Source organism: Ambystoma mexicanum, chromosome 6p (assembly GCF_040938575.1).
Source record: "Ambystoma mexicanum isolate Mex_15411 chromosome 6p, UKY_AmexF1_1, whole genome shotgun sequence".
NCBI classification, from domain to species: Eukaryota; Metazoa; Chordata; class Amphibia; order Caudata; family Ambystomatidae; genus Ambystoma; species Ambystoma mexicanum.
The window spans coordinates 1,050,317,674-1,050,336,017 of record NC_090935.1 but is presented as its reverse complement, the minus strand read 5'-3'; the positions used below and the strand labels follow the sequence as shown (position 1 = coordinate 1,050,336,017).

General features: G+C 46.1%; 1 protein-coding gene across 7 annotated transcripts in view; it reads right to left on the bottom strand.

Moving 5' to 3' along the window:
- SEMA4D (semaphorin 4D) overlaps positions 1-18,344 on the bottom strand; it is a 974,222-nt gene that overhangs the window by 330,720 nt on the left and 625,158 nt on the right. For all 7 annotated transcript variants that reach the window (XR_011280337.1, XM_069625652.1, XM_069625653.1 and 4 more), the window contains 2 exons: positions 9,855-10,030; positions 9,606-9,762 (listed from right to left, as the gene is read on the bottom strand). Coding sequence is in view for 6 of the 7 variants with exons in the window: in XM_069625652.1 (XP_069481753.1) it covers positions 9,606-9,762; positions 9,855-10,030 (333 nt within the window). In the remaining variant the exon portion in view is untranslated. The remainder of the gene's footprint in view (positions 1-9,605; positions 9,763-9,854; positions 10,031-18,344) is intronic.

The window sequence follows — 18,344 nt, the reverse complement described above, 5'->3', positions numbered from 1 at the left end:
TTCACCGGTTCGGATACTTGCCCGTTTATGGATAATCGGAGGAGTGGGTGCTGGTAGTTAGCTCTGACCCTTGCCAGGTACTTGGGACCGAAACCCATCCTGGACATGACGGCAAAGAGGAAACCCCATTCCACCCTGTCAAACGCTTTTTCAGCGTCAAGTGACAGGAGAAGAGCGGGGATCCCCGCCTCATGTACTTTCTCAATTAGATGTGTTATTCTCCTAACATTGTCCCAAGTCTGCCTGCCCCTTAAAAAGCCTAATTGGTCTGTTTGGATTATCTGGGGGAGTAATAGATCGAGTCTAGATGCCAGTATTTTTGCTTGGATTTTCACATCAACATTTATCAGAGCTATTGGGCTATAGGAGCCGCATTCCACTGGATCTTTACCTTTTTTATGGATCAGTATTACTTTCGCCTCCTCCACTGATTTGGGCAGGGTGGCCGTTTCTCCTATTTTGTTGTAAAGGTTTGTGAGGTGGGGAATTAAGAATTCTTTATGGATCTTATAGAACTCTGCTACAAAGCTGTCTGGCCCCAGTGATTTGTTCATATGGAGTGCATTTATTGCCGTCCTAACTTCGTCCCTAGTAATCTCCGCCTACAGTGTTTCCCTTTCTCCCTTTGAGATTTGCTGCCGCTTAATTCTATTCAGATAGGTTTTGTAGCTTGTGGGCTTTGGGTTGTCAGAGCTATATAGATTGGAGTAGAACTGTACAAACTTGCTCTCTATGACTTCATTGTTAGTGCTGACCTGGCCTCCCTCTACCATGATTTTCATGATTTTTTTGTCATTCTCTTCCTTCCTCAGCATCCTGGCCAGCATTCGGTCTGACTTGTTTGCTTTAATGTAATACATTCTGCATATGGTGCAGTAGACTCCGTTCCGCCCCCCTCGTCTGGATAAACTCGAGTTGCTCTTGGATCGCCCTATACTCTCTTTTCGTTGCCGGCGTCTGGGTTTGCCTCAGCTTTGGCATTAGATCTTTGAGTTTGTTCTCTAGCTCAGCTTCTTCTGCTCTCAGTTCCCGTTCTCTTCTAACCTTTAATGCAATCAATTTCCCCCTTACCGTTGCGTTTAGTGTGTCCCACCAAATTTCTGGAGAAGTATCCTCCACCCGGTTATTAGCTACGTATGCCTCCATTTCTTCCTCTATTTCGCCGACAGAGGATCAGAGGGACGTGATCTGACACTGTTATTGCACCTAATGCTATGTCTGCTGCCCTCCCAAGCAGAGCTCTGGAGATCCATATATAGTCTATCCTTGAGTGTGACCGATGTGCATGCGAGTAAAAGGTGTATCCCACCGGGTCCCCATGTGTTTCCCTCCATGCATCTACCAATGCCAGGTCTTGAATTTTCCGCTTTAGGTCCCCGGAGGGGGTAGCCACTTGCCCCTGGGGTATTGGGGACCTATCTTTGGTGGGATCCCAGGCTGTGTTGAGGTCGCCTGTCAGTATTATTTGTGATTTAGCGAATGTCTCTAGGAAGGTGAGAGCTTTCTGTATGAAGGCATCCTGGCCTGCATTGGGCCCATAGAGGGCTGCCACTGTGTAGGCCTACCCTCTTCCTTCCAGTGCCAGCGCTATGTCTCCCCGTACATCTTTTTCTTCCCCCTTAATCTTTAAGTCCAGCCCATCCTTTAATGCTATCAATACTCCCCCCTTTTTTTATTCGGTTGAGTGGCCTGGGCTATTTGAGTATCCCCAGATCCTAATTCTGTGTTTGTCTGAGGTCTAGATGTGGGTTTCCTGCAGGGTAGCTATATGTGGTTGCTCTCTCCTCAAGAATCTCTCTACTTTCTTCCTCTTCACAGGAGAGTTTAGCCCATTCACGTTCAATCGGTCTATACTAGCCATCTAAATATCATTTTGTTTAGGCTGAATGTTCCCTTGAGTAGGATCCCCCCTGAGTCCCCCTGGATCCGTTGGTGTGCCCGTCATGAGATTCGCCACTTTTCCCATTTGTTCCCTGATCCTCCCCTCTCTCTCCCCCCCTTCCCCCTGTTGCCCTGCACCTCCTGGGCACACTCTGCTGGCAATCAGCCCCTATCGTATCGGTTTCACGAGAGCTGAGCGCTAAGATAAACCCAGAATCACCCCACGCAGGATTCTCCCATCCCATTCCAAGCCCCCTCCACCCCTATCCCCGTTCTGGCTCCTTTAAGTGTCCATCTACTTTGTAGCCCCACACTTATCTTGCCAAAGTGTGCGCCCTCCCCAGATGCGCCGTCCTGACGACTTGTGTTCTCGGGTTGGAGACTTAGTTGGTGCTGTCCGAGAGTGGTTCTGGATGATCTGATCCTTTTCCCACCGGAGTGTATTTGGACGTGGGTTGGATCCCCCCCCCTTCCTTGATCTTTTAGATCTCACCGTTGACCATTCCCATGGTTTCCGGCCATTTGGATAGCTAGTCGAGGAGGAGGAAGTTGTCGCTGGTGGTTCCTCAATGCCCAGCAGGGTTGTTCCTTGGTCGCAAGTCGTTACTTTATGCCGCTTGCCCTACCAATTGCAACTAAGGCCAAATGGGTGCATCCATCTACATCGGATCTGTTGGGCTCTTAGATAGGAGAGCACAGTGCCAATCTGCTTCCTTTTGACGAGGGTTATCTGTGACAAGTCTTGGTACAGAAAGATTTTGGCTCCATTGTATGTTATGTGGTCTGCTTTTCTGGCTCTGGCTAATATTCGTTCTTTGACCGCATATTCGTGAAATGCCACTACAACGTCTCTTGGTCTCGCTTCGGGTTCCATCCTGCGCGGGCCCACTCTATCGAACAGGTTTTCCATGTTCGTATCCATGTCCGCGCCCAGGAGGTCGCTAAAAATGGACTTGAGTATTTGTGTGAGGTCTAGGTCTTGTGTCTCCTCTGGTAGGGACTTGATTCTTATGTTTGATCTCCTGTACCTATTTTCTAGGTCTTCGACCTGTATTTCTAAGTTCTGAGTAGCCACTGCATGCGTTTCCAAGAGCACTTTCACTTTAATTGAGTCTTCAGTCAGGTCCTGGATGGCGTGCTCATTTGTATCCACTCTCTCCTCTATCTTATTAATGTCTCTTTTTATTTCCTGAATCCCCTCCGCCAGATCCTCCCTCAGAGTGTCCATTTGCTTCTGGCCTGTGGCCGTTATTTTGTCCACCATTTCGCCTAGGAATTGTTTCAGTGAGGCGTGGGTCACCGGTCTGTCCTGGTCCTCCTGTGCATCGGCCACAGCCGAGTCGGTGGGCCACTCGCCTGTACTGTGAACTGCTGTCTGGTCAGCCTCCTGGGACCACATTTTTGTTAGTGGCCCCTCTTGCTGTTTTTTGGTGGTGGAGGCAGTTCTTTCATTCTGTTTCTCGACATACCAGTTGTGAATTGGCAGGGAGAGCCTGTGAGTAAGGTAGGGACCCAGTTTACCAGGGTCTGATTCATAGTTGTGGCGTGGTTCGGACTTGCTCCAGTTCATGTAAATCTATGCGTGAGGCATAGATCTGTCGATTGTTCAGATTCTTGACCCAGTGGCAAACTTCCTCCGTGTTGCAGCCGTCCCTTAGGGTTGAAGCGTGACCCCCTTCCCCTCTGCCGTGTCCTCGTGACTCAGTAATTCAGAGTTTTGTGGTCTCCTAATGTTCCAAGCTGAGGGAGAAGGGTCCACCCTCTTGGGCAGCGTAAGTTTGGCTTGATTGTCGTCCGGTATGGTTGCTGTTCTGGCCCTCACTGCACAGTAAGGGCTTCTAAGTCTCCGCTGGCGGATCTGGGTACCAGCCTGGATTCCCTTGGGCCCCCGAGGCTCACCTTATAGGGGGGTGGGGGAAGGGATCTTCGGCCCGTTAACTGCAAACTGCTTGGTTAGGGGTTGGGTGCCTGGCTGTGGGGGCCTTCCCACTGGGGTTCCCCCTTCCCTATTTCCTGCTGGAATGGCAGTCAGATGCTCCTTGGGTGGGTCCCTCAGAGGGGCGGTGAGGAGCCAAGCGGCGTATTGTGGAGCCTCTGTTATTGAAGTTATCCCGGGGTGTGGCGGAGTGCCAGGCAATCGGAACCCTCTGTCCCTGCTGGGCAGGGCGGTGTGAACTCTTGGGAGGGAAGGCCAAATCCTGCTGCCCGAATAGGGGTCCTGATCCCCTGCGACCGCTGGCAGACTGCGTGTGGTTGAGCACCCTGCCTCTAAAGGGTGCGTGGGCTCGCGGGAGCTCTTTTGGGGGGAAAGTGCCCTTGCGTCTGGGGGGAGGTCGGTCGGGACGACAGCATCTCACCTTAGGATCATGCGGGCCGAACCTGACGCCGGAATCCATGCTGATGGCTTGGCCACGGTTGCTGGCCCTCCTGTTGTGGGGTTCAGGTCGCCAGACGAGCATCTGGATGGTGCCCATTCTCTCGTCTGGTCTCCGATTCTGCCGATCCGGATGTCCAGAAGGCAGGAAAGATGGAGGTGGTGGATGCTGCCTTCCTCCCGGTGGGTCGGGAATACCGGTGTTGCTGAATGTAGTTCGTTCCGGGGCCACAGTTGGGAGCCCGCAGCGGGGTTCTTTTCGAGGGAGGACGCCAGGTCGGAGGCTCCCTCTCCGCAGCGATTGGTGTTAGGTGGCGCCTACTCCTGATCGTGACCACCGATGGCTGGCAATGTCCAAGGCCGTCAATCCCTCTCAGTGTTCAGTGGTGCAGTGCTTCCAGCGGGCTTCGTCCAGTTGCGCGGCCGCCCTGGTCTGACTCCTTGCTGCAGATGATGGAGTTCCGGGCAGGACACCCCGCGCTCTGCGGGGCCACCTCTATATATTTCTCCCAAACTGGCTCCCTCATTCCCCCTGTGCTCCGCCGACAAAATCTTGGATAGTTGAAGTCCGCTGAGGGCTTTTCCATGGAGCAGGTTCTCGTCGGGTTGGGAGCTTGGGAGCCTCACTGCTAGTACGTCGCTGCCATTCTGGAAGTCCTTATCAGATTTTCTAATGCATCATCCACCAGACATCTGCATGACAACAATTGAACAGATGAAGGACCTGCCAGTGAAAAATGAGCACTTCACGGTGCAAATGGTAATGTAAAGGGTGAGCGAGGGTTCATAAAAGTAGTACCAGTAGACTGAAAATTGTAAAAGCTGACTTGAACAGCATCCATCAAACCATACCTCAAAATCGGTGGTTACCATCTTTCATAAGTATGGACGAGTTTAGATAGTCAGTGGCCAAAATGTCAAATTGCATCAGGCCTTTTTCATGCTCAGCAGATAGTTCTGAATGGTGCCATGGGAATCTCCCGCTCAACCCCCACCAGAAATGTCGTCTGGCATTTTGCATGGACCAGGCCCTTTACGACAACTGTTCATAGCCTTTGCTTAGCTAGTTCAAATCACTGTATTAGTATTTTAGTCCTATGCTGACAAACTGGGTCAATGCCAATCACGATCATATGGTGCAAGGAATATTGCAGATCTTTGCGGGTGAATAAAGCACAGCCACCCTATGGATGACTGGGCCAAAACAACAATGCTGCTATGAAAAGATCATACTGAGCCTAGCATTTGCTGTTGAGATCTGTATGTCAAGGCATGTCTGCTCGAATGTACAGGACAGCCATGGGCAAACAGATGGAAAAAAGAATTGCCATTAGGAGTTATTTCCCAAGGAACTCAGAACACTGGAGTAGCATGCTGGCATGCTGTGAGGGCTATGGTAAAACAGAGTCCCAAGCCCAAAAAACATTGACTGAAATGCATATGACAGCTGTTACTACAAGCACCAGCATGTCGTTCAGCGCACGAGAATCAGGAAGCCATTTTATGTGGTACATTCCCATTTCAGGCAGCCACACCTATGCCATTTTGCACGTTCTTCTGCAAAACTAGTTGAAGTGGGAGCATCTTCCACTGCTCACCTGCTCTTTTTATTCTGGAAATGCAAGACTAGCAGAGATAATCAGCCTTACACACAGCGAGGGCACCTACCATGACACAGCTCAGCACATCCACATGTAAACTTGTGAATTGTCTGACAGCAAGGGACGGAGCATTGATACGGACAGGCTTCACTCTAGAGACCCTGTACGCAAAAATGTAATCACTTGGGTAGAACTACGACTCCAACTATTATAGAGTAATTTCGCAAACCAAGTGCACTACTCCTAGATATGATCTGGCTGCATCATGGAGCATAGGTTCTTCTTAAGATACTGGTTTACTTTTCCTGTTTGACCATGTGTGCGCAGATGGAATGCGGTGATAGCTTTATGTCCATCTGCAAAATGTCACAAAAATGCATTTCAAAATCTGTATGTGAATTGTGGACCTCAATCCCGGACAAACACTTGAGGGACTCCATGTAAGCATATCATATTTTTAACAAACAAAGCAGATTAATGACTGGCCAAAGGAATCACTTTACTAGGAATAACATTAGACATGTTGTAAGGTGGTCCACTACTACTAACAAGGTATTAGAACCCTTGTTGTTTGGCAATTGTACCACAAAGCCCATTGATGTCAGAATACATGTAGTGTCGAAAGTGGTATCAGATGGCCTGCTGGTTTGGGATGATCAGATTTTCCTTGAGACATATATGTTGACATACAGTGCTACAGATTTGATTATTTCTGGCCACAAAAATTGTCTTCGGGGATGTTCCAGCCCCTCCAGGGGGCGCTCGAGGGACGTCCAAAAGAGCGTAGGCGCCCCTCTGGCAGCCCCCCCCTCCCCTCATGGCCAGGCAGGCCACTTCCCCATCAGCTACTCCCAAAGGGGGGCAGGCGTCCCTAGGGCGGGCATTTCCGGCCAGCCCTGGGGACTGCCTACAAATACAGAGGAGGACTGAAGCAGGGCCTTTTTCAGTCCTCCTCCATCGAATTACCCACCAACCCGCACCCAATGGTAGGTTGGGGAGCACAGTGTGGTTGAACTAGGGTGTGAGTATCTAGGTAGGAATAGACAGTGAAGGTGGAATATAGGTTGAACGGAGGATCGGGGTAAGTGGCAGTGTGAAAATAGTTTCAAGGGTTGGCTTGCTTTATCGGGCAGTAATTGGTCAATGTTTAACCAGAAAGCGATGTGCCAATGGGGGTAAAGGAAAAGGGTTTCTAATGATTGCTTACTTCAATTGGTATTAATTTTACATTTTCAGAAGAGATCGAGGGCAAGTAAGAGCGAAGGAAAGTGGGTTAAATTGCTTGCTTCATGCCGTACAAATTTCAATTCTTCAGCGGAGTGTAGGGTGTGAATAAGGAAAAGGTTTAAAAGTAGTTTCGGCCTTCAATTTGATTACTTTTCGTTTTCAGCGGACATCGAGGTGTAAATACGTGTAAAGGACAGTGTTTTAAGCTTTGGGTTTCATGGGGTATAGTTGTTTCAATTTGTAGCACAGACAGGGGTGTGCGTCAGGGAAAAGTTTTAGAAATGCTTGCATGTTTCAATTTGTATTCATTTTTACATTTTCAGCAGAGATCAAGGTGTAAGTGGGTGTGAAGGGAATTGTGTGAAATCCCGCCTTTAATTTTTTACTAATTGTTCCATTTCTGTCACAGGCAGAGTTAGGGAGTTAGGGGCAGTCCTAGCCGGGGAGGAGTTTGCCACGGCTTGAACAGTGGGCGGTTACCCGATGGCCGTACCCGAGCCAAAGTCAGAATGGCGGGCATTGGATCCCTTTGGACACTGGAGACTCCTCACCTTCATGTGCAGTGGCCCGAGGGATAAGCACTCTGTGCACCAATCTGGCATGGATGTCCGGTGCCTTGCGACATGCATAAAGGCGGCAAGGGGACACCGGAACAGTCAGAAGTTTTGCCCCACTTTTTGGGGGCTAGCCGTTTTGTGGTATAGATGGTCATGAACCATGGTGCTTTAGGGCTGGGACTGCCCCCCTTTGTATTGTATGCTCCAATAAGCTCTGATCTGCGTTTCCAAAAATGTAAACTGTTTTCTGACTATTATTCACTGACGGCCCAGGTTTTGGTCACCAAGTAATGTCATCCTCACACGACTTGACGCCAATGGGGGCTGACACCGCTATGCAGTAACAGTGTCTTTGCTCTGTAGGGGTACTTTACTTTGTTTTTTGGTTCTCCAAGGGGAATTTGTCAAAGAATGGGAGCTGAGGTTTACCCTGAAAACCATTTACCTATCCAATTAATAAAACAATAACCTGACCGTCTTTCAATTGAGCCCAGCACACCCTCCCCATTCGTTCAAGTACCCGAGAACTCTTCTCTGCTGGAGGCTGTGGTGGCTGGTGTTACTATCCATCATTCTCAAAACCTCAGGTTGTGAGAGTGGTTATTTGCTACTTCTGCAACGGTCATGCATCCCTGATAGTATGTCATTTGCAGGTGACGGATTAGAAAGTAAGCAGGGCCTTCCATCTCCCAATGTTAATCACATGTGGACCGCTGAGTTGGCTAATGGTAACATGCTATTTAGATAAGTTCAAAACTACAACAATGAAGTGAAGAGCTATAGATAAAATATTAGCACCACATATTGCAGAGCAATCTTTCACAGTCCACATAAATAAATGTAGCACTTGATGTTCATTTCTTCTGGATCAGACAGCCAAAGATGTATATCGATCTTCCAAAAGGGATCGATGGTTGATGGCTGTGTGACGCAGGATCAGTGTAGGTCAGGAATGATCTTGTTATTCTACATCATTCCCAATGCCTGCAAAATTCACAAATCACAAAATCCAGCAACTAAAGGCTGCTCCCTAACAAATCTTCCAGAAGGAAAATTAGTGCTCACTGTGTTTTTCTATTGAAGGCCGTTTCAATGAAAATAGATCACTAACTCATCTTTATTCGGATGTGCTCTTTAAGACGCCCCGACTCCCATTCCATATTTTCTCTTAACCACTCATTGAAGCACTTCTGTGGCAAATCAAGCAAGCCGAAGCAAATGAAAAATGCAGAAAACACTGGAGACGATGCAGCCATTAAAAGGAGCAGAACACCACATTTCTGTTGTGGGAAAAAACTGAAATGACTTAGAATACTACCTGCCTTCAAATGCACAGTTCCGTGATTTTGAAGAAATAGATCTAAACTAGAACTAGGTTCACGAGCACTGAACTGCATGACTAATACTTCCAGGAGTGCATTTCCAGGGGGTAAAGTTAATATGGAGGTGCAGGGGTTTGCAGAAAAGCAGATTTTCATGAGAGGCTATCAAAGAGCATGTGAAGCCTTGAATATAAATAAGGACGATTGTTTCAGGCCACTGACCTCATATTACAAAGGGAAGGAATGGGATTGGAGACCAGTGCCCAGTAGGACAGCAACCATCAAAGACATTTAACCACTTTTGCCAGCACTGTACACAAGGTGGAGGCAGGCACCAAGGACCTACAGTGAGATAATGGGTTAACAGGAACCTGAAGAAAATGTAACCCAACGTGTTTCTGTCCATCCAGTTTAGCATGGGTGCATCAAAAAATGCAAGAAAGACCAGATCAGTCATACGAGGAGTTCTTTGGGTGCAAGGACATCATTGCCAATGGAAAAAAACGTCTCTCTCACTCCAACAATGTGCCCCCACCGCCCCTCCTTTCTACCCCAGAAAGCCTTCAATGCCATTTTTGTTGACAGGAGGATAATCTGCACAGCAGAAGCAGATTTCTTAGCTTTTTCGTTCTGACCAACTTACTGCTCCAGGTCGAGGCGAAGGAATGTCTCCATTGTACTGCACCCACTTTGTATGCGACTGCTCAACTGTGGTGCTGTGCATGTACTTTCCTTTGGCAAAAACGTCTTCCACTGTGGAGATGTTGTATGCACACACTGCTGACAGAACCACATTGTTCCTACAGGATTGAAAATAGAGAGACGACGTGAATGCTATACACAAATAGCCAGAAAGCACAATGTGTGTGTGGGAACGGACAGTGGCACTCACAGCTGATAAGTGAAGACCCCATATATCACTGGCTCTGCGGGTCGCGGAGGCTTGAGGATAAACACATCGTTGACCACATTAAACACTAGATTCTTCTCAGGCACACTGCAAATCAATTTGGCTTTGAGGAAAGAAGTCCATTTTTTCTGCAGCGTTCTTAGCCCTCCGTGGTCATTCTAAATGGGAAAGAACACGGGAAAGCTTAAAAACGCACATTTGACAATGATATGCTTTTACTAATAACTGGTGTTATCAGTTCAAGCAAATACAAAACTAAACTAGTAGATTATTGAGAATCTTAACAATGGCAAAATTAACTCAATATTCTGAAAACAGCAAAGGTTTGAAAGATTGAACATGGAACCAACAACATATGCGCACAATTACGTTTGACCTTTTTCGATATAGCACAAACCTTGCACCAAGTATCAGCAGAGTACCAACAGAAAACATGAATTGTAGCTGGTTCACCTTACACATGTTGCGCAGAACACAATAGTGCGGTGTATCGAGCCCGGCTGAAACCAGAATCTGACGAGAAACCTCAAATTAGGAAAACACTAGACCGCAAACGATACAGCTACTTTTTCTATTAAGTGATTTGTTCAGAATTGCCAGAACCTTTTGGTCAAGTGCTGAAGCCTGTATTAAAACCTGCACCTGCGTGATCAGCAAATGAACTGCTAGACCACATTCACTACAACTCGGAGCTAGCTAGTGACACACAGCGCCCTCCCCTCCTATCCATTTCTCGCGCATCACTTGAAATATTCCGCCTGTCATGCTGGGAGGGTTTTTAATGCCTGGCATATTATCCTGGGATTTGTCTAGCACTAGAACGGTGCACATTGTTCACCTCAGAAAGGAGGAGAGGCCATTGGTAGACAGAGGAATGTAGAGGTTCCTCAGGACAGTCATGACTGGTTATGAGCCGCAATGTTCTAGGCGAAGACAGTCATGTCATGGCCAGGGGGTATGAAGCTGGTCTGCATGTCCAAATGAGATTTCTTCTCCCTGTGCCAAATGGAAAAACAGTCTTCACACAGTTCCTGAATTTAAGGACATTATTCCCAGCTTGCAGGTATACAGCAAGGGACTCCAGAGGGTGGAGCCCTGACACAGGGTTGCACAGTAGCTTTATATTTCTAATCCCCGATCAAGCTGGATGCTGACAAGGTTCAAATTTGTTGCAGGCATATAGGCAGCTGGAAAGGTCTGTGGTTATTTCTGTCAGAATTCGTTTCAAATTGGGGCGAGGGGGGGAGAACGCTCAAGCGCCCAAGCGAGATGGCTACAGGGTAACAGAGCTCCCGAACAGGTGAGCTCTTATATGTCATTTCGACCCGATCAGCCTGTCGTAAGCAATAAAATAAGTATGGCTCTTTAAAGTTAAAGTGCGGGGGAATCGCAGATGTGCAAGGTTTCCTGAGGAGCTGCTGTAAGTGCCAAGTTCTCGACAGAGCGGACTCCGGCGGCCTGGGACCGCGTGGCACTGTCTTGGGCTGCGGCTGCAAAGGCATCTCATTTGCCGCTGACTGGGGTCCTGGTCCACGCCACGGACCATGCATAAGCGCCCGATGACAAGCTGGCCCTTGGGGGCACAAGTAGTGGCGACGCAAAGGATTATGCAGTGTCCTGCTGGCCGAGCCAAGTGCCGACTGAGGAGGAGCTGGGTGCTTATTTGATGTCCAGCTATGCCTGCAAAGGGAGCTGTGACAAGGTGGCTGGCGCTCCCCAGAGAACCAGTTGCGGTAAGCACCTGCAGCCGGCCACATGCTGAGGAGTCTGCGGACCTGCTTCAGCCTGCTAGCGCCTACAGTCCCGAGCCACTGATACCCACTGTACACCACGCAGGTTGTGGATCCGTAGCTGGGGGGGGGAGGGTGCTGTCCCGGCTACGAGGGGGCTACAGCTTGCCCGCGCAGCCTTTGACAATGGTGGAACGAGCTGCAGAGCGGATGGGTGAAGTTGAACGCACACAATGATAATGGGGCGTTCCTTTGCAATGGAATCAAAACAGGGTTTTCTCTAATCCTTTAATTCACAAAGAACACTGCACTCTTGTAAACCCTGCACCACTTACGGACATTACTGCAAATAAAGCTATGCCATAATAACCGGTTCTCCACAGGTATGTCAAAATAAGAACATTTTACTTACCATATCAACAGCAGTCAACATATTTCATGGACTTATTACCGACTTTCAGGAACCTTGCTCCATATTAGCAGGATAGCAGTGTATATAGCTTCAAATTAAGTAGCCAAGATATCATACATGCGCATTACTTCCATTGTGCTCCAATGCCCATCATTATCCCTGTGTGCCATCTCACGTTCTAATAGAGAAGTATGTGTCAATAGATTACCTTTTTTATATAGGTTTCTTGCTACCCACCCAGGCAACCTCAGGAGACGAAGTTATGCATATGCATATTTGGAAAGGAGATGGAGGAGGTGAGGGGAGTAAGGAGTGAGTGCCTTAACACGCAAGTGTAAAGAGGAGTGATCCTATGAAGATACAAGTTGCACTCAGATATCCAGCTACACATACACGAGACCTTACACCCCAAACTAGGTCAGGAAAAGAAGTTGCGCTTTGTCTACTTTTTACAAATACAAAGTGCACACACATATTAGCCATCAGCATGGACAAAGAAGTGATGACAGCTTTGGAAAGCACCAGGCCACAGGGACAAAAGCTACAAAGAGCAGTAGATTGGCCAAGTAAGCACAAAATTTCAAGAATATGGTGCTTTCTTATGGCAAACTAGGACATTGACCAAAAAAAGCTGACTTTTTGTTTTGTCTTTATGCATCTGTTGCAAATACTCCTACCACATTCTTGTTAAAGGTATAGGAGGATGTGTATTGGTTATATGTATTCACTTTTGTGTAATAAAAAATTGTAACACATTTTTATCAATAAGTTGTGTGGGATTTGATTTTGCATTGCTTTATGTCTCTCTTGGACAGTCCGGGAGGTTTCAAGTTATCCATTTGTTGGATACTAAGGTAACTAATTTAGTAGCTTTTCTTTGAATTGACTTCTTACAGCTTGTGTACTTTTTGTGTGAAATGATTGGCCAAGTGATACCTGGTGGGATCCAATGGAACATGGGGGCAGCGAAGGCCCACTTGCCTGACCCACAAGCTGTATTGATACAGACAGAATAGCACTGATATTCAAGCAACAAATACCATTTTTTAAGAGAAATCAGCACAACAAGTCTGGACAATAGATTGCACTTTGCATTCCATTAAACATTTCAGGCCAATACTCAAAGTCATATCTGAAAGGTTTCAATGAACCAACTGGAATGCATTTTATCAAGGAAAACCCAGGAAATATCTCTCGATGGATGCAACATTCTAATATTACCCAGGGAAGTGATTGTAGTGCATCTTGCGTTCTTGTTTTGTGGAGGCATTGAGATTACTGTGCTCAGTAACATATCCGAGAGGCTGTGGCTTCTCAAGAAGTCATTTTCAATGGAAAAAACCTCAATGGAACGGAAAACATGGGTTCAATAAGAATATTTACCAATAGACCTGAAAGAACAGTCTGAGTAGGCTTAAGTAGCCTCTTTTTTTTTTTTTACTTGAAAACGTACTACAGTTTAGAACACAAGGTTCAAACTTTTGTTTCAAGTACCTAAATACCTAGCCAACATCAATTATTTAACTTTCACATCCTAAGAATCAGAAAAAGAAAAAGTCATTACATTGGACCACCACAGAGATCCATCAGTTACAGTTACAGTACCACCGCAATTATTTCCACTTAGATGAACCCACTCCATTTCAGATTGGTGTCATCCGAATCTTAAGATTCAGATTTCAGAAGCATATCTAAGTAATTTATGTCGCACAGACTAATTTGATATTGCTGCCCGAGATGATCTTGGCTCACCATGCAGCCATATCACCATCTTGCCGGGCAAAAATGCCTAGATATAAAGAACGTTGACTAGAAGTCTGTACACATTCAATTACTAGATGTTTTGCAGATTCAATAGATAAGTGACAGAAGCGACAGATTATCTGTAATTGAATTATCATGTGGTTGCCACAAAATCTCTTTAGTTTTCTAAGTGTTTGTGCATAATCTCAGAAATTGAGCTCGATGGTGGCGAGATGGGCATTGAAGCACCCTCCTCATTGTTGGATTAGCCAAAGACAGACTACGTGAACCACAGCAATCACCACCCATCTAACGTTTATGTTAACCCAGGTTTTTACTTTCAATGCTGAAGTAATTTAGGTTTCATTGAATTGTCTAGCACTTCAGCTTGGAATGCACCAGGTCCACAGTGTTGATCATCAACATGGGAAGTTACATAAGCTGCAAAGTTTCTCCAAGCTGAAAAACGGATATCTTCTACATGTTAATAATTAAATGATCAAGGAGATAGGGGACACTTCTGGGCCTCACCAGATAGAGGGCCTGGGGCAAAGTGAAATACTCCCCCACTTGCAACTGTCTGAGAATGACTGAGGTAAAGTGCTCAACCTCCTGTATGGCGATCTAATTTATGTGGGCAACAGTCCTCTCCCCAGGTGTATGTATTAAACACTGGAGACAAGCGAAACGGGTCCAGGACTGCCTGATATAGATCTACCTTTAGCAGCAGAATAAGCTGAGCAGCATCCTGTGTGCAAAGAATACCGGCACATATAAACATCAAGGAAAGACAGGAGTTGCGAAACAACACAGACATGATGGTATGAATGAGAGCTTAGTGATTTGCTCCAGGTTTGTCAATAATTATTGGTTCAAGTTAGGCTTTGAGGAAGGGGAGACAATACAATGCAAAGGAATTCCACTCTACCGTCTTCAAATCCAGCAGATAGTAAAGAGCTAGGACTAAAGCACACAGCTTCAGGATTTGTTTTTTTAGGAGAAGTGGACTATTAAAAGGGTACACGCAGACTGAAGGCATAATGATGGACAAGTGGTTATTGGAGGTGGGTATCAGCTAATCTCCATTAGGTCTGTCCCTGGATTTTAAATGTCTGTGTTCCTTGCTGTCACCAGTGTGGTCCCTTTGAGCACCTGTAAGATGTCATTTCTCGTCAGGTAAAATCACAAAATCCCACTATCATCACATATACAGTCCTGTACTGAGAAAAGGATGCGTATTCGTTGATGGATCCAGATATCATCAGAATTCAAGATTAAGTTTAGCAATGAAGACAAGTGGCTCATTAGGGGACCTCTGAAGATGATTCAGCATCTGATCCTTTAACGGGAACAAAAGCTTAAAGTACTAGAATAAGAATATTAAGCCACGGACCAGTGGAGTCATGGAGCATACTCTTTTTGTTTCTGTGAATGAACATCTGAACCATTCTTCTGAGGTTGTGTTTAGAAAATGCCTAAATGGCATGCCCCTAGGAAGGCGTAAAAAATGCCCACTCAGACATGCTCAAGGCAGTTTGAAGCTGTGTTCCAAGGAAAGTCAGGCAGGCTGATGACAATTCTAGGTTGTAAAGATTAACAGAAAGCCTTTTCAGTCCCTACTACCATTGGCATTAAATGTGATCAATGAGATAGGATAAGCCACCAATACAATTATAGCATTTGCTAGGGAAGAACAAAATGGGTGCAGGTTCTTGCTTGCATGCTAAATTGAACAAAAGTGTTATACACTGTGTACTCTATAGCAGCCTTCAAGTGGAGAGGTTGCAGAACATAATTCTAAACCAGGCAAAATGCCTTCATCGGGATGCAGTGCATCCCCATGTCTTTCTGGGATCAGAGGTTGCAAACCCTGAAAGATCCAGTGAGGGCTATTTTCACACTTGCATGCATCCACTGGTAGCTTGGTCGCAAGGTTTTGGAAATGCCAGAAAACAAACCCTTTGAAAGATTTTCTAAGCAAAACCAAACCAGACAGTTTCTCAACAATCTGAAATGATTTGTAGCTGTTTGGAGTGCAGGCCCAACTTTAGAAGGCACCAAGGGCAGCTTCATGAATGTCTCCTTCATTCTGCTGTTGGTAAGGGGCAGTTAATGACTGGAGCTCTTTGCCACTAGTAAGCAGCCGCTTTGCTGGGCTGGACATGGGAGACTGTTGCTTTCTTTGATGCTTAGGTTCATCTTTTGGGAATTAAAGGCCAGGGTCAGATTGATTTGCACAGTCAAAAATTCACTATGAACATTTGGGAAGCTTGCGCATGAATAGATCTGTGTTTATTTACTGTCTGATCATGGATTTCGATGGACATTAGATGAATAGTCATCTGAAGGAAACTGCACCAGAGTCATGTAGAAGGCAGTGCACTTCAGGAAGATAGCAGCTCAATCACGAGAAAGCAAACTGCAGCGCAACAGATCCCGGTCCTTTGGGCGACTTGTAATGATTCACATTCTTTGCACATGTAATACATCCGTCAACATCCATCTCCCATTGAAAGGTCTCATGATACGCCTGCATGGCACACACGCATTTTAATGGAGACAGCTTACGTCCAGTACATGAATGTCAGCATGATGCAGTTTCCTCCAAGTAAGGTTTTAGAGCTCATCTAATCAGAAGACCTACCAAAAAAAGTCTACGGGTGAAAACTTCTGCACAGGCTGTTGATATAAGCAGTCTGAATGTCCATTAAACGTCTTGAATACACTGTGCCAATGTTAAGCTACTCACACTGCTAAGATCACTAATGGTTTACCTCCAAGGGTCCTAGTGTGAAACCTCAACCTTTATTTAAGCCAAACGGGAGAGCCAGCGGAGGACACTGGAATGCTGCAAATATGCAATCGACAGAAGCTTACATTTTTAATACACCTTCAAAGAAGGCAGCGGCAACTGCCAAATGCAGAAAGATGGGTAAACAGAATATGTCCAACTGCAGTGCAAGATCATAAGGATGTTATGCAAATAGTCCATCTAGCAAGGAAGGAAGACTGCAGATCAGATAACAAGCGGTCATCCACCCCCACTTTAAACAATGACGAAGGAAATAAAAAAAAGACAAAACAGCATGCAGAGGCAAGAATGGCGGGTTACAGACACTGCCGGCTACAGAATGATTTTTCAACCGCACTCCGTTTTAAAATGTAAAGACACAACTAATCACCACCAAACGCGAGGTGATGGGACACAACCACAGGAGCACTGAGAACACACGAAGCCTTTACGACTTATATGAACATGAGCGTCAGGAGGGTAAAGACAACACATTCAATAATATTTCCTCCATTCTTTTTTTGTCAGAAACTGACATTTCAATGCACACTTATATGGAAACTTCACTTTCTCCCCACACTGCATACCTAGACTGTCAGGGTGGAGTAAAAAAATGCTGATCAGATTGGACTGATTGTACCTTCCATGAAATCAATTTCTGAAAAGCTGATCAATGCCCAGGCGCCACGGCGAAAGCAGCCATCAGGAAACTACCGTTTTAACTATGTCCTCATAATCTCTCCTCTACCTCCTTTCATTACCCACGGCCTTCAATCATTAAGTACACCCATATCCTTTCGCCATGCAAAATAAGGTCATAAGATAGGCTTAATGTTGTCCGAAGAATGTGAGCAAATAGATTACTTATCAAAATCAGAAATATTAACCGAGTAAAACTATGCTGTATGAATATCCATCTGATTTACTGCTGAGGAAGGTGAAAAGCTGCAACGTTTTTCACTGTTCCCAAATAACTGCTGCAGGGAAAAAACCCAGGCATGAAAATGATATTACTGATTTTAATGGCAATAATAACTAAACAAACTACACTCCGTTTTTCAATATTCCTGAATGTTTGCAAAAGAACGTCTTTTGAAATATATAGTCTACGTGTCCCGACATGCGCGCATTCATCCATTCACTCACTCAACGAGCCTGCCACATTCATGCGAAAGGCAATATGGTGCTTTCTCACACCTAGTGGATAAAATGTCTCCACTGTGTGTCTGACTCAGGCTGGGCAACTACCCCGTCTGGACTATACAGACTGTGGGCATGCCACTGTCCAGCCTGGGCTCCAGAACTGTCACCTGAGCACCTCAGTCGGTGCCCCTAGACTATTCCAACAGCTGATGTCCCCCATCGCCCCCCCACCCAGCTCGGGTAATTGCACCGGCCTTTCTGATTCTTCTGGCTTCACTGGGCTCTTGGTCGCCTTGATACAGAAACCCAAGCATAGGAGCACTGTAAGGGAGAGACAGAATTAGTAGGCATTTCAAAACTCTACACCCTTCAACAAATGTGTTCAACAAAACAGCAACAGGGCTTTGGTCAAATCTAGGGATGGCACAGGGAAAAAAAGCAAGAGGCACAGGAACGACTGTCACCCTAGGATTTGAGCTCTATCAGAGGATTCAGCACTGGTGCCTTGCTCTAAGTGCTTTTAGATCTCTGTCCCTCCATTATAACTGGATTGTGCAGCTTCTATACACCAGCATCCCTCAATGGTGGACCCTGGTTTAGATTTTGCCTCCTTAGAAATCCATAAAGACGACTAAACTATTTCAAATCTTCCA